Source organism: Salmo salar, chromosome ssa02 (assembly GCF_905237065.1).
Source record: "Salmo salar chromosome ssa02, Ssal_v3.1, whole genome shotgun sequence".
NCBI lineage: Eukaryota > Metazoa > Chordata > Actinopteri > Salmoniformes > Salmonidae > Salmo > Salmo salar.
The window spans coordinates 27,221,731-27,239,026 of NC_059443.1; the positions used below are offsets into that span (position 1 = coordinate 27,221,731).

General features: G+C 43.9%; 1 protein-coding gene across 4 annotated transcripts in view; it reads right to left on the minus strand.

Annotated features, from left to right (window-relative positions):
- The window catches only part of LOC106578944 (glutamate receptor ionotropic, kainate 2), a 270,331-nt gene that overhangs the window by 86,285 nt on the left and 166,750 nt on the right, over positions 1-17,296 (minus strand). For all 4 annotated transcript variants that reach the window (XM_045701489.1, XM_045701484.1, XM_045701495.1 and 1 more), the window contains 3 exons: positions 8,808-8,951; positions 5,133-5,240; positions 3,970-4,083 (listed from right to left, as the gene is read on the minus strand). In XM_045701489.1, the coding sequence (XP_045557445.1) occupies positions 3,970-4,083; positions 5,133-5,240; positions 8,808-8,951 (366 nt within the window). The remainder of the gene's footprint in view (positions 1-3,969; positions 4,084-5,132; positions 5,241-8,807; positions 8,952-17,296) is intronic.

Below are 17,296 nucleotides of genomic sequence, written 5' to 3' on the forward strand. Positions count from 1 at the left end.
ACAAGCCTAACATCACCATGCGCAATGCCAAGCATCGGCTGGAGTGGTGTTAAGCTCACCACCATTGGACTCTGGAGAAGTGGAAAGGCATTCTCTGGAGTGATGAATCACGTTTCACCATCTGGTAGTCCGACGGACGAATCTGGGTTTAACAGATGCCTGGAGAATGGTACCTGCCCAAATGCATAGTGCCAACTGTAAGGTTTGGTGGAGGAGGAATAATGGTCTGGGGCTGTTTTTCATGGTTTGGGCTAGACCCCTTAGTTCCAGTTGAAGGGAAATCTTAACGCTACAGCATACAATCAAATCAAATCAAACTTGTTACATGTGCCGAATACAACATGTTTAGACCTTACCGTGAAATGCTTACTTACAAGCCCTTAACCAACAGTGCAGTTCAATATTTAGTTTATTTACCAACTGTGAGAGAATGCCTATTATTTTATATTGTATGCAAAAAAATGACAATTATATTATTTTATACTAATACAATTGCTCAGAGAAAGCGACTAAGTAATATTTTTTTCTCAAAAAAATAGTTGGAGAACACATTGGGAGGGATCTTGGACCATTCCTTCATACAGAATCCTTCCAGATCCTTGATATCCTTTGTCTGCGCTTATGGACTGCCCTCTTCAATTGAAACCACAGGTTTTGATAACGCTAAAAAGTCATCTGATTCAGTAAACCATTTATGAAATACTACGACTTCTTCAACTACCACATACTGTGACTTTAACCACCATTATAATACCAGTATGAGGTCTTTGAAGTACTGTGATTTTAACTACCAGTATGAGGTCTTACAGTGCTTGCGAAAGTATTCACCCCCCTTGGCATTTTTTCCAATTTTGTTGCCTTACAACCTGGAATTAAAATGTATTTTTTGGGATTTGTATCATTTGATTTACACAACATGCCTACCACTTTGAAGGTGCAAAATATTTGTAATTGTGAAACAAACAAGAAATAAGACAAAAAACAGAAAACTTGAGCTGCATAACTATTCACCCCCACAAAGTCAGTACTTTGCAGAGCCACCTTTTGCAGAAATTACAGCTTATACTAATATATCTCTATAAGCTTAAAGATTGCTGTACACCAGCAGAAACCATCCAACTTGAAGGAGCTGGAGCAGTTTTGCCTTGAAGAATGGGCAAAAATCCCGGTGACTAGATATGCCAAGCTTATAGAGATATAGTTGCATAACTATTCACCCCCACAAAGTCAGTACTTTGCAGAGCCACCTTTTGCAGCAATTACAGCTTATACTAATATATCTCTATAAGCTTGGCATATCTAGTCACCGGGATTTTTGCCCATTCTTCAAGGCAAAACTGCTCCAGCTCCTTCAAGTTGGATGGTTTCTGCTGGTGTACAGCAATCTTTAAGTCATACCACAGATTCCCAATTGGATTGAGGTCTGGGCTTTGACTAGGCCATTCCAAGACATTTAAATGTTTCCCCTTTAACCACTTGAGTGTTGCTTTAGCAGTATCTTTAGCATCATGTTCCTGCTGGAAGGTGAACCTCCGTCCCAGTCTCAAATCTCTGGAAGACTGAAACCGGTTTCCCTCAAGAATTTCCCTGTATTTAGCACCATCCATCATTCCTTAAATTCTGACCAGTTTCCCAGTCCCTGCCGATGAAAACCATTATGTTCTTGGTGTGATGAGAGGTCTTGGGTTTGCGCCAGACATAGAATTTTCCTTGATGGCCAAAAAGCTCAATTTTAGTCTCATCTGACCAGAGTACCTTCACCCATATGTTTGGGGAGTCTCCCACATGCCTTTTAGCGAACATCAAACGTGTTTGCTTGTTTTTTTTCTTTAAGCAATGGCTTTTATCTGGTCACTCTTCCATAAAGCCCAGCTCTGTGGAGTGTACGGCTTAAAGTGGTCCTCTGGACAGATACTCAAATCTCCGCTGTGAGGCTTTGCAGCTCCAGGGTTATCTTTGGTCTCTTTGTTGCCTCGCTGATAAATGCCCTCCTTGCCTGGTCCATGAGTTTTGGTGGACGGCACTCTCTTGGCAGGTTTGTTGTGGTGCCATATTCTTTCCATTTTTTAATAATGGATTTAATGGTGGTCCGTGGGATGTCAAAGTTTTGGATATTTTTTATAACCCAACCCTGATCTGTACTTCTCCACAATGTTGTCCCTGACCTGTTTGGAGAACTCCTTGGTCTTTATGGTGCCGTTTGCTTGGTGGTGATCCCTTGCTTAGTGGTGTTGCAGACTCTGGGGCCTTTCAGAACAGGTGTATATATACTGAGATCAAGTGACAGATGATGCGACACCTAGATTGCACACAGGTGGACTTTATTTAACTAATTATCTGACTTCTGAAGGTAATTGGTTGCACCAGATCTTATTTAGGGGCTTCATAACAAAGGGGTTCAATACATATGCACGCACCACCTTTCTGTTTATAATTTTTTTGTCATTTTTTGAAACATAGTTTTTTTAATTTCACTTCACCAATTTGGACTATTTTGTGTATGTCCATTACATGAAATCCAAATAAAAATCAATTTAAATTATAGGTTGTAATGCAACAAAATAGGAAAAACGCCAAGGGGGATGAATAGTTTTGCAAGGCATTGTACATGTACTGTGAATTTAACCACTAGTCTATTACCAGTATGAGGTCTTGACAAAATGGCCAAAACTCTTTTGATTAGTTCAGATCTCTGAGGCATTGAAAACTAATTACAGCTCCACCTTTTAAAGAGGGCCTTGAAATCCTTCAGTGTGTCATGAAGAAAATTAAGAGAAGTTGGATAAAAGTGTGCATCAATCAAATGTAACAAACCCAATTATTGTCAGCCCTCTCTACTCTTTTCTCCTCCCTCAAAGCCATCCGAGATCTCCCCATGACTCAATCCTGATGCACTAATTACAGACATGTAGAGTCTTAACTAATAACAGCAATTCAATCAGCGCACAGCGGCAGCATGCATGGGAGAGGTAAGGCAAGCGCAGCACGGGATAAATAATGACAAACCGCAATTTGGTTGATATTGTTATTTTTACGCTCTGCTTCTTAATAATAGGATCGTAAATTGCGTTAATTTTCTTGATTCTAGAAGCTTCCTGTTTAGTCGTGATGAGTCAATTGTGGCGGGCTCTGGTATGGCTTTCAGACGGAGGAGATAGCAGGGATGGAGTAGTCGTGTAGCCTACAGAATCCCTACAGCACCAGAGCAGACTTTCTTTACAACTCACAGACAACTCCACCCCAAGAGATAGATACCACAGGATGGGGAGTGATACGCTTATCGTTGAAACTAAGTGTTTTTTATAAATCTTCTATAGAGTGAATAATAACAATACACAGGATTTTTATAGCGCTTTTCTAAAATGCCAAAGATGGTTGGATGAAACCTGAGGAAGTACAGCTGTGAGTTGGTCTGTGTGACTCATAGAGAAGCATTAGAGATCCTAGGGCACTCTTTAACTTCCCCCAGAGTTCCCCTGAATGTCTGGGTTTAGCATCACTGGGTAGAGAAACAACTCCTCAATAGAGGGACTAATAAAATGCTAGATAGAGAGAGCCTTAAACCATGAAATCGTATTGAACAATCAATCAGCCAATTAGCCCTGCCTGAAACTGTTCTCAACCAATTGGAAAGGGACCTCTCCACAGCAGTGAAGTGAAGGGTGGACTGGTAATTTAAAAGTGGTGTACTTTTGGCTAGTTCCATTCAGTTCACTCACAGGCCGACAACCATCCTGAGAAATTCAAGTGGAGCACTTTTCAAAGAAAATGACCTAAAAACTAAAAAGGAATAACACCTTTTCCAAGGAGTCAATTAAGTCTTAGAGCAGTCCTGGGCATTCATAATCACTTATATAGACATGGTATAACTCTGTTATAGCACCCAGCTGACAGTTAGTACAGCAATTTCATTTCTCTATGAATAGACAAAAAGTGTCTACCACAGAGCAAAGAGGGAATGGTACTTACCAGTATGGTGGAGACAACAAGAGATCTGTTGGCTAAGGAGTCTGTGACGTTGGATGTCTTCCCCTTCTGGTGGTCTGTCATGTTCAAGCCACTAGGAGGGTCCCATGTTCCAATCTGAGGGGAAAAACACAGACAAAACATTAGCATTTAGTGCACTTCAGTTATATCTTCCACGCAGAAATACTGTTCAGGGAAGAGTGTGTCTATGAGAAAATATGATGTGAGGTGCGTTATTACAAACATGCACCCACCCACCCCCACCCACCCACACACCCACCCACCCACACACACACACACACACACACTCCTCTTCCACAGAGAGCTAGAGGCAGATCCTGATCCTAGATCAGCTCTTATATCACATCCCGCAGGTTAAGAGTTAAGAGTTCACACTGCTGTCAGCCGTGTCCTAAGGGTGCTGGAGAAAATTCTGGGAATGTGTGCTTGAGCTGAAGAGGTGGAGTACTGAGTGTATGTGTGTGCATGTGAGTGAGTGTGTAAGGAGGGGTTGGTGGAAGCAGAAAGAAAAGGAGGAGGAGAGGGGCGAGCCTGCAGGGGCCTCTCATCCTGGCTGTGCTATTCTCTTACCCGCTACAGGGCTTCTCATCTCAGCAGACACTCTGCTCTGCAGCACCAACCCACTACAGCCACAACAGTCCTGCACCTCTCTCTGATGCCCACTACTGAGGCCTTAGAGATGGCTGCTTTGTAATTGTAAATCAACTGTTTAATTCAGACTTCATGAGGCTGGAGGGCTCCTGAAGGTTTTTTCATTAAGAGAGTAAATTATTCATGGAGGCGCAGACACACGCCACAGAGAGGGATGGGGAGGTCAGGAGCAGCTGAGAGGCACACACAGGGGAGCATGTGTGTTAGGAGGGTGTGTGTGTGTGTGTGTGGGTGTAGGTTGGTGTTTGGCTCTGTTGTGTTGACAAGCTTTTGTTTATGAGTTATCTCCTCCATAGACGTGCACACATGGTCATGTATTATAAACATGCACACTCAAACACACACACACACACACACACACACACACACACACACACACACACACACACACACACACACACACACACACACACACACACACACACACACACACACACACACACACACACACACACACACACACACACACACACACACACACACACCCCTAGTACCTTCTCCAGTCCATCCTCCTTCAGACTAATCACATCCAGGTCAAAGTCTGTCCTCAAGCCGTTGGTTCTGTTGAAAGTGATCCGCCCAGTCAAGCCATCCCAGTGGGCCTGGAGGAGAGAAAGAGAGAGGTGTAGGAAGCGAGAGAGAGAGGAAGGGGGGGAGAGAGAGAGAGATACAGAGAGAGAGACAGAGAAAGAGAGAGAGAGAGAGAGAGAGAGAGAGAGAGAGAGAGAGAGAGAGAGAGAGAGAGAGAGAGAGAGAGAGAGGGAATGGGAGAAAGGCAGAAAGGGATGGAGGAGGGAAAGAGAGAGAGAGATTCATCATAACCAAAGAGCAAGAGGTCACACTCATTCTCAGCAAAATAGAGACATTCATTATTCATCAGAGTTCACCTTTAAGCAAGGCGCACAAACACACAAAGGTATGCTGCACACACACACAGACACAAACACACACCCACACGAACACACAAAGGTATGCTGCACACACCCACACACACACACACTGTATATTACTTATTAATACCACACATACAAACGCGATACAGCTTTCTCCAGGACACAGACGCTTTTTGGACATAATTCTGATCGTTGCTCTAGTAACAGTGAGAGAGTTATTACCCAATCTGTAACGATTCAGGCACTGCCTTGGAATGCTGAAAATCGAGCATAAAAGTGGCCCTAAGCACTGAACTCTCTTGTGTTACATTGCATAGCAAGTGTTGAATTCTGTGCCCTTTTCTTAGAGAAGCAGGAGCAACTGGCTTAAAGCGGATGTTATTTCAGAAAGAACCTGCAGTATGACTCATCTAACGTCATGTTTTTACAGGCTCATAAATGTCACATTGTTCCTCTACGTTGGGAAGAGAACGCTAGATGAAAGAAGATTGTTCATTTCCAAGAAATAACTACAATTACCTGCCTATGTGGTTGGACATGGTTATGTTGAAAATAACAGTGGAAATTGGTCATAATCTAGGTTTAAATACATTTAAAGAAATGCATATGAAATACATTTGACTAAATCCATTTTAAATAGATGTAGTATGTTCAGTGTAATGTTAGCCTGTGATACAGTGGTGATTCAGTGATAGTGTAATGTTAGCCTGTGATACAGTGTTGATTCAGTGATAGTGTAATGTTAGCCTGTGATACAGTGGTGATTCAGTGATAGTGTAATGTTAGCCTGTAATACAGTGGTGATTCAGTGATAGTGTAATGTTAGCCTGTGATACAGTGTTGATTCAGTGATAGTGTAATGTTAGCCTGTGATACAGTGTTGATTCAGTGATAGTGTAATGTTAGCCTGTGATACAGTGGTGATTCAGTGATAGTGTAATGTTAGCCTGTCATACAGTGGTGATTCAGTGATATTGTAATGTTAGCCTGTGATACAGTGTTGATTCAGTGATAGTGTAATGTTAGCCTGTGATACAGTGTTGATTCAGTGATAGTGTAATGTTAGCCTGTGATACAGTGGTGGTTCAGTGATATTGTAATGTTAGCCTGTAATACAGTGGTGATTCAGTGATAGTGTAATGTTAGCCTGTGATACAGTGTTGATTCAGTGATAGTGTAATGTTAGCCTGTGATACAGTGTTGATTCAGTGATAGTGTAATGTTAGCCTGTGATACAGTGTTGATTCAGTGATAGTGTAATGTTAGCCTGTGATACAGTGGTGATTCAGTGATAGTGTAATGTTAGCGTGTGATACAGTGGTGATTCAGTGATAGTGTAATGTTAGCCTGTCATACAGTGGTGATTCAGTGATAGTGTAATGTTAGCCTGTGATACAGTGTTGATTCAGTGATAGTGTAATGTTAGCCTGTGATACCGTGGTGATTCAGTGATAGTGTAATGTTAGCCTGTGATACAGTGGTGATTCAGTGATAGTGTAATGTTAGCCTGTCATTCAGTGGTGATTCAGTGATAGAGTAATGTTAGCCTGTGATACAGTGGTGATTCAGTGATAGTGTAATGTTAGCCTGTGATACAGTGGTGATTCAGTGATAGAGTAATGTTAGCCTGTGATACAGTGGTGATTCAGTGATAGTGTAATGTTAGCCTGTGATACAGTGGTGATTCAGTGATAGTGTAATGTTAGCCTGTGATACAGTGGTGATTCAGTGATAGTGTAATGTTAGCCTGTGATACAGTGGTGATTCAGTGATAGAGTAATGTTAGCCTGTGATACAGTGGTGATTCAGTGATAGTGTAATGTTAGCCTGTGATACAGTGGTGATTCAGTGATAGTGTAATGTTAGCCTGTCATACAGTGGTGATTCAGTGATAGTGTAATGTTAGCCTGTCATACAGTGGTGATTCAGTGATAGTGTAATGTTAGCCTGTGATACAGTGGTGATTCAGTGATAGTGTAATGTTAGCCTGTCATACAGTGGTGATTCAGTGATAGAGTAATGTTAGCCTGTGATACAGTGGTGATTCAGTGATAGTGTAATGTTAGCCTGTGATACAGTGGTGATTCAGTGATAGTGTAATGTTAGCCTGTGATACAGTGGTGATTCAGTGATAGTGTAATGTTAGCCTGTGATACAGTGGTGATTCAGTGATAGAGTAATGTTAGCCTGTCATACAGTGGTGATTCAGTGATAGAGTAGGGAAAGGGGATACCTAGTCAGTAGCACAACTGAATGTATTCAACTGAAATGTGTCTTTCGCATTTAACCCCACCCCTCTGAATCAGAGAGGTGCGGGGGGCTGTCTTAATCGACATCCACATCATTGGCGCCTGGGGAACAGTGGGATACCTGCCTTGCTCAGGGGCAGAACGACAATTTTTTACCTTGTCAGCTCTGGGATTCGATCCAGCAACCTAACGGTGATAGTTCAGTGTTAGCTTGTGATACAGTGGCCATGCAGTGATAGTTCAGTGTTAGCTTGTGATACAGTGGCCATGCAGTGATAGTTCAGTGTTAGCTTGTGATACAGTGGCCATGCAGTGATAGTTCAGTGTTAGCCTGTGATACAGTGGCCATGCAGTGATAGTGTAATGTTACCCTGTGTGTCAATCTGGATCGACAGTGCAGTGGTGTATAAAGACTATCAGGCTAAACAGCGGTGTCATTTATGAGGGCTGGCGTCCACCCTAGTACTGGTCCACAGGCTTAGAGAGAGAGAGCACTAGAAGTGTCGAGATGTGAGATTATTTGCATGGCGGTTCGGGACGAAGAGCTTTAATATGTCAAAAGCTCACCCCCCCCATTCCTCCCTCCCTCCCCACCCTCCACCCACGCCACCCCCCAGCCGGGAGCAGTGTGAGTGTTCTGGTGATATCTCACAGAGCAAACAGAACAGAACAGGGTAGCTAGGCTTTACAGACCCTAAATATAGCCTGGGCCAATCCTGTTCTTTAACTGCCTAACAGACAGACAGGGAGGTTTGGATTAACCGCCCCAGTTTCCAGAATCTATCGAGCACACTGAGGAATAATTAGCCCAGATTAAGATTATTTAGACCCATTCTGTAGGGACTTGATATGAAAACAGAGAGACAGGTTTAAGATTAAGATGGTTGCTGCTCTCGGAGCAGTATGAACGTACATACTGTAAAAATGCAGTAAAAACAGGTTCTCTCACTCTTTCATTCTCTCTCTCCATTTCCATCCCTCCTCTGCCTTTCCAGTGGGCCGGTGTGTAATGTATAATACTACGTACCTCTTTGATGAGGGCCATGAATCTGTTCCCAAAGCGCCAGGGTTTGTGTCTGTTGCACTGTAGGGAGCTGACAGTGATCTGCTGAGACTGCTGCACGGCCACGGCCACCACGTGCACGGCATCGTACATGAGCGCAGCGTCCGTCTGGAAAACAACAGAGAGAATGTAGAATTTAAATGTTTTACATACACTGAACAAAAATATAAATGCAACATGCAACAATTTCAAGGGTTTTGCAGTTCATATAAGGAAATCAGTCAATTGAATTAAATAACTTATGCCCTAATCTATGGATTTCACATGACTGGGCAGGGGCGCAGCCATGGGAGGGCCTGGGAGGGCATAGGCACACCCACTTGGGAGCCAGGTCCACCCACTGGGGAGCCAGGCCCAGCCAATCAGAATGAGGTTTTCCCCACAAAAGGGCTTTATTACAGACAGAAATACTCCTCAGTTTCATCAGCTGTCTCCGGGTGGCTGGTATCAGATGATCCCGTTGACGAAAAAGTCGGATCTGGAGGTCCTGGGCTGGGGTGGTTACACGTGAGAGGCTGGTTGGACGTACTGCCAAATACCCTAAAATGATATTGGAGTCGGCTTATTTTAGAGAAATTAACATTACATTCTCTGGCAACAGCTCTGGTAGACATTCCTGCAGTCAGCATGCAAATTGCACGCTGCCTCATAACCTGAGACATCTGTGACAAAACTTCACATTTTAGAGTGGCCTTTTAATGTCCCCAGCACAATGTGCAACTGTGTAATGAACATGCTGTTTAATCAGCTTCTTGATATGCCACACTTGTTAGATGGATGGATTATCTTGGCAAAGGAGAAATGCTCACTAACAGGAAGGTAAACAAATCTGAGAGAAATGCGCTTTCTGTGCGTATGGACATTTCTGATATCCTTTATTTCGGCTCATGAAACATGGGACCAACACTTGTTGCGTTTATATTTTTGTTCAGTATAATTTAATCAGTCTGTTGTCCCCACTTGCTTCAAGATGTCCACCATTGTTCCTGTACCCAAGAAAGCGAAGGTAACTGAACTAAATTACTATTGCCCCGTAACACCCACTTCTGTCATTATGAAGTGCTTTGAGAGGCTAGTTAAGGATCATGTCACCTCTACCATTCCTGACAGCCTAGGCCCACTACAATTTTCACACCGCCCCAACAAATCCACAGATGACGCAATCGCCATTGAACTGCACACTGCCCTATCCCATCTGGACAAGAGGAATACCTATGTATGTTCATTGACCACAGCTCAGCCTTCAACACCATAGTGCCCTCCAAGCTCATCACTAAGCTCAGGGCCCTGGGTCTGAAACCTGCCCTCTGCAACTAGATCCTGGACTTCCTGATTGGCCGACTCCAGGTGGTGAGGGTAGGCAACAACATCTCCCCATGCTGATCCTGAACAAGGGTTGCATGCTCTGCCCCCTCCTGTACTCCCTGTTCACTCACGACTGCGTGGTCACTCACTTCTCCAACTCAAGTTTACTGATGACACAACAGTGGTAGACCTGATTACCAACAATGACAAGACAGCCTACAGGAAGGAGGTGAGGGCCCTGGCAGAGTGGTGCCAGGAAAATAACTTCTCCTTCAATGTCAACAAAATGAAGGAGCTGATCATGGACTTCAGGAAACAGCAGAGAGAGCATGCCCAAATCCACATTGATTGCTGCCCTATCTACATAGTAATTGAACACTGGTCACTTTAATAATGTTTCCATCCTGTTTTACTCACTTCATATGTATATACTATATTGTAGTCAAGGCTCATCCTATACAACAACTGCTGTACACACCTTTCCTATTCATATACTATACATACAGTGCCTTCAGAAAGTATTCAAACCCCTTGACTTAATCTGCATTTTGTGTTACAGCCTGAATTCAAAATGAATAAAATGTTTTTTTTTCTCACCCACCTACACACAATACTCCAGAATGACAAAGTAAAAACATGTTTTTAGACACTTTTGCAAATGTATTACAAATTAAATATATAAATATCTATTTAACATAATTATTCACACTGAGTTGATACATGTTAGATTCACCTTTGGCAGCGATTACAGCTGAGTCTGAGTAAATCTCTAAGACATGTTTCCCCAACTGGTGGCCATCTGTCTGAATTTGGCCCGCGGGCGTTTGATTTTGCCCCATACATAACGCATTGTATTCAGGACAAAAAGTACATTTATTTGACACATATTTTTGCAGTTTTACTTTAGTGCCTTATGACAGGATGAATGTTATCAAATAATTTTATTCTATACAGGCTTCCTTCTTTCACTCTGTCATTTAGGTTAGTATTGTGGAGTAACAACAAAGTTGTTGATCCATCCACAGTTTTCTCCTATCACAGCCATTAAACTCTGTAACTGTTTTAAAGTCATCATTTCCCTCATGGTGAAATCCCTGAGCGTTTTCCTACCTCTCCGGCAACTGAGTTAGGAAGGACGCCTGTATCTTTGTAGTGACTTGGTGTTGTGACACTCGTCGTAAGGAGTAGACCAAGGTGCAGCGTGTTGAGTGCTCATGATAAATATTTATTATTAACTCAGAACACTATACAAAACAATAAACAAAGAAACACGAACGTCACGTTCTGCAGGCTTTACAGAGCTATGCAAAAACAAGATCCCACAACTGAAAGTGGATAAAAGGGCTGCCTAAGTATGATTCCTAATCAGAGACAACGATAGACAGCTGCCTCTGATTCGGAACCATACTCAGCTCAAGACAAAGAAATAGAAAACATAGAACGTAACAAAGAAATATAACACATAGAATGCCCCCCATGTCACACCCTGACCTAACCAAACAGAGAAAAACGTCTCTCTCAGGTCAGGGCGTGATAGTACCCCCCCCTCCCCCAAAGGTGCGGACTCCCGGCTGCAAACCTGAACCTATAGGGGAGGGTCCGGGTGGGCATCTACTCATGGTGGCGGCTCCGGTTCGGGGCGTAGCCCCCACTCCGCCCACTGATCCCTCTGCTTTTGTGTCGCCGGAGGAACCAGACCGTGGATCATCGCGGGAAGCTCCGAACCGTGGATCGTCGCCAGAGGTTCTGGGCTGCAGACCGCCGCTGAAGACTCTGGGGTGCAGGCCGCCGCTGAAGACTCCGGGCTGCAGGCCGCCGCTGAAGACTCCGGGCTGCAGGCCGTCTCAGGAGGTTCTGGACTGCAGGCCGTCGCTACAGGCTCCATGCCATTTATCATCACTGCAGGCTCCGTGCCATGGATCACCACTGGAGGCTTTGTGCCATGGATCATCACTGGAGGCTCCGGGCCATGGATTATCACTGGAGGCTTCGTGCCATGGATCATCTCTACAGGCTCCGGGCCATGGATCATCCCTACAGGCTTCTTGCCATGGATCATCACTGAAGGCTTCGTACGTGGAGCTGGAATAGGTCTCACCGGACTGGAGAACGTTGCTGGAGGCTCCGGACTGGGGAACGTCGCTGAGAGTTCTGGACTAGGGAACGTCGCTGGAGGCCGGGTGCGCAGAGCAGGCACAGGGTATACTGGGCCTTGGAGGCGCACTGGAGGTCGGGAGCTTATGACTGGCACAACCCGTCCTGGCTGGATACTTACTTTAGTCCGGCAAGGGCGGGTCGCTAGCACAGGACGATCTGGGCTGTGCAGGTGCACTGGCGACACAGTGCGTAGAACTGGCGCTGGATATACTGGGCCGTGGAGGCGCACTGGAGGTCGGGAGCTTATGACTGGCACAACCCGTCCTGGCTGGATACCCCCCGTAGCCCGACAAGCGCGGGACGTTGGAACAGGTTGCACAGGTTTGTGCTGGCGAACTGGGGGTACCTTGCATAGAGCTGGCGCCGGATAACCTGGGCCGAAGACACGCACCGGAGACCAGGAACGCTGAGCAGGCACAATCCTTCCTGGCTGAATGCCAACTCTAGCACAGCAACTGTGGGAAGCTTGCACCGAGCGCACCGGGCTGTAGCTGCGCACTGGCGTCACAGTGCACATCCCCGCATAACACGGTGCTTGCTCGATCACTCGCTCCCCACGGTAAGCACGGGGAGTTGGCTCAGGTCTCCACCCTGACTCTGCCAAACTCCCCGTGTGCCCACCCCCCCAAATTGTTTTTTGGGGGGTGCCTCTCGTGCTTCCGTCGTTGCCGTGTTAGTTCCTCATAATGTTGCCATTCTGCTCTCGCTACCTCCACCTGTTCCCATGGGAGGCGATCCCATCCAGCCTGGATCTCCTCCCACGTCCAGGATCCCCTGCCGTTCAGGATGTCCACCCAGGTCCACACCTGATCACGCTGCTTGGTTCTCTTGTGGTGGGATCTTCTGTGACTCTCGTCGTAAGGAGTAGACCAAGGTGCAGCATGTTGAGTGCTCATGATAAATATTTATTATTAACTCAGAACACTATACAAAAAAATAAACAAAGAAACACGAACGTCACATTCTGCAGGCTTTACAGAGCTATGCAAAAACAAGATCCCACAACTGAAAGTGGATAAAAGGGCTGCCTAAGTATGATTCCTAATCAGAGACAACGATAGACAGCTGCCTCTGATTAGGAACCATACTCGGCTCAAGACAAAGAAATAGAAAACATAGAATATAACAAAGAAATATAACACATAGAATGCCCCCCCATGTCACACCCTGACCTAACCAAACAGAGAAAAATGGCTCTCTCAGGTCAGGCCGTGACAGGTGTATTGATACACCATCCAAAGTGTAATTAATAACTTTACCATGCTCAAAGGGATATTCAATGTCGGCTTTTTTTTTTACCCATCTACCAATAGGTGCCCTCCCTTGCAGGGCATTGTAAAACCTCCCTGGTCTTTGTGGTTGAATCTGTGTTTGAAATTCACTGTCAACTGATAATAACAGATAATTGTATATGTGGGGTACAGAGATGAGGTAGTCATTGAAAAATCATGTTAAAAACTATTATTGCACACATAGCACATCAACACAACTTATTATGTGACTTGTTAAGCACATTTTTACTTCTGAACTTATTTAGGCTTGCCATTTCAAAGGGGTTGAATGCTTATTGACGCAAGACATATCAGCTTTTAATTTATAATTAGTGTAAAAATAAATCTAAAAATATAATTCAACTTTGACATTATGGGGTATTGTGTGTAGGCCAGTTACATAAAATCTCAATTGAATCAATTTTAAATTCAGGTTGTAACAACAAAATTAGGAAAAAGTCAAGGGGTGTGAATACTTTCTGAACGCATTGTACCGTTCAAACATTTGGGGTCACTGAGAAATGTCCTTGTTTTTTAAAGAAAACCACAGTTTTTGTTCATTAAAAGAACATCAAATTCATCACAAATACAGTGTAGAGATTGTTAATGTTGTAAATGACTATTGTAGCCGGAAACAGAAGATTTTTTATGGAATATCTACATAGGCGTACAGAGGCCATTATCAGCAACCATCAGTCCTGTGTTCCAATGGCACGTTATGTTAGCTAATCCAAGTTTATCGCTTTAAAAGGCTAATTGATCATTAGAAAACCCTTTTGCATTTATGTTAGCGCAGCTGAAAACTGTTGTCGTGATTAAAGAAGCAATAAAACTGGCCTTCTTTAGACTTCAAATCAAATCGTATTGGTCACATACACATGGTTAGCAGATGTTAATGCGAGTGTAGCGAAATGCGTTTGCTTCTAGTTCCGACCATGCAGTAATATCTAACAAGTAATCTAACAATTTCACAACAAAGGAATGAATAAGAATATGTACATATAAATATATGGATGAGCGATGGCCGAACTGTCACACGTATCGTCGGTGAAGGAGGACCAAAATGCAGCAGGTCTGCGTTTGTTCATTTTGAACATTTATTAAATCAAAACGAACACAAAAACAACAAACAAGAGAACGAATGATCCACTGACAGTCTGGCAAGGCACAAGGCTAAACACAGAACAATTTCCCACAAACACACAGACAAACACACCCAACTAATATAGGACTTCCAATCAAAGGCAACACCACACAGCTGCCTTCAATTGGAAGTCCACCCCAATTAACTCCACATAGAAACACACTTACTAGACTACACATAGAAATACATAAACATAGACCATAAACCAACCCTTTTACCAAAAACACCACCCCGGACCACATAAAACAAATACCCTCTGCCACGTCCTGACCAAACTACAATAACAATTAACCCTTATACTGGCCAGGACGTGACACGAACGGCATAGGCAAGATGCAGTAGATGGTATAGAGTACAGTATATACATATGAGATGAGTAATGTAGGGTATGTAAACATTACATAAAGGGGCATAGTTTAAAGTGACTAGTGATACAGTTGTTACATCCAATTTTTTATTATTAAAGTGGCTAGAGATTTGAGTCAGTATGTTGGCAGCAGCCCCTCAATGTTAGTGATGGCTGTTTAACAGTCTGGTGGCCTTGAGATAAAAGCTGTTTTTCAGTCTCTCGGTCCCTGCTTTGATGCACCTGTACTGACCTCGCCTTCTGGATGATAGCGGGGTGAACAGGCAGTGGCTCGAGTGGTTGTTGTCCTTGCTGATCTTTTTGGCCTTCCTGTGACATCGGGTGGTGTAGGTGTCGTAGCAGTTGCCGTACCAGGCGGTGATACAGCCCGACAGGATGCTCTCGATTGTGCATCTGTAAAAGTTTGTGAGTGTTTTTGGTGACAAGCCACATTTATTCAGCCTCCTGAGGTTGAAGAGGCGCTGTTGCGCCTTCTTCACCACGCTGTCTGTGTGGGTGGACCATTTCAGTTTGTCCGTGATGTGTACGCCGAGGAACTTAAAACTTTCCACCTGTCCCGTCGATGTGGATATGGGGGTGCTTGTTGAGACTTGTTGTGCATCTGGAGCATCAGCATTTGTGGGTTCGATTACAGGCTCAAAATGGCCAGAAAACAAATAACTTTCTTCTGAAACTCATCAGTCTATTCTTGTTCTGAGAAATGATAGCTATTCCATGCAAGAAATTGCCAAGAAACTGAAGATCTCGTACAACGCTGTGTACAACCTGCAAAACCCCAGTCTCAACGTCAACAGTGAAGAGGCAACTCCGGGATGCTGGCCTTCTAGGCAGAGTTGCAAAGAAAAAGCCAATATCTAGATATTCCATAAACAATCTGCCGTTTCCAGCTACAATACTAATTTAAAACATTAACGATGTCTACACTGTTTCTGATCAATTTGATGTTATTTTAATGGACAATTGTTTTCGCTTTCATTTCAAAATCAAATCAATTTCTAAGTGACCCCAAACTTTTGAATGGTAGTGTATATATTTCACAATTTTCCTCAAAGTAGTTATCAGTATCATGATCTTGTAGTGGATGCGAGCTTCGACTGGAACCCAGTGGAGTGTGCGGAGGAGCAGGGTGACATGGGAGAACTTGGGAAAGTTGAACACCAGGCGGGCTGCAGCATTCTGGATAAGTTGCAGGGATTTGATAGCACAAGCGGGCAGCCCAGCCAACAGAGAGTTACAGTAGTCTAGACAGGAGATGACAAATGCCTGGATTAGGACCTGCGCCACTTCCTGTATGAGGTAGGGTCGTGCTCAAGCGATATTGTAGAGCATGAACCTGCAGGAGCGGATCACTGCTTTGATGTTTGCAGAAAATGACAGGGTGACATCCAGGGTCACGCCAAGGTTCTTTGCACTCTGGGGGGGCGACACAGTGGAGTTGTCAACCGTGGTGGAGAGGTCTTTGTGCGGGCAGGCCTTCCCCAGGAGAAAGAGTGCTCTGTCTTGTCAAGGTTGGTGCTTGAGGTGGTGGGTCGACAAGTTGAGATATCTGCCAGGCACTTTATTACTGCACTGTTGGAATCAGAAACAGAAGCATTTTGCTGCACCTGCAATAACATCTGAAAAATATGCGTACGTGACCAATACAATTTGATTTGATTTTCACAGTCAATTGGATGCCTACATCACAGCATCGGACATGAACGGAGTGTCTGTATGTGGAACAGAGAGGCCATGTGTCATCACCGCATCACAAATCATCCCATATTACTAGTTCACACCACATGTATCAGTCTACAGATGTAGGATCTTAATATGGGTCAGTTTGCTACAGCAGGAAAATAATCCTGCAGCAACAGAAATGTGAATTATTATCTTGATTATAAGTAATGGAGATTTTTGTAGGGGTTGATACATTTTCCTTAAAGGGAAAATCAAGTCTGAAATTTCAAAAGCGGAAATTACACAATCCAGAAGCCTTTTTAAACCTCAAATACACTATAAGTTTTACATTTTCTGCATTGCAGGAAAGTTCTCTTGCAACAGAGTGATCAAATAAAGATTCCACATCTGACCATGAGAGCAACGTCTGTCTGTGAAACAACAGAGAGAATGTGTCCTCATCATGTCATCACATCACCGTCAATAGGCTACGTCACACCAACTCAGTGGGATGTCAACCATCAGAAATATGACACCAGCTTGATTCTCC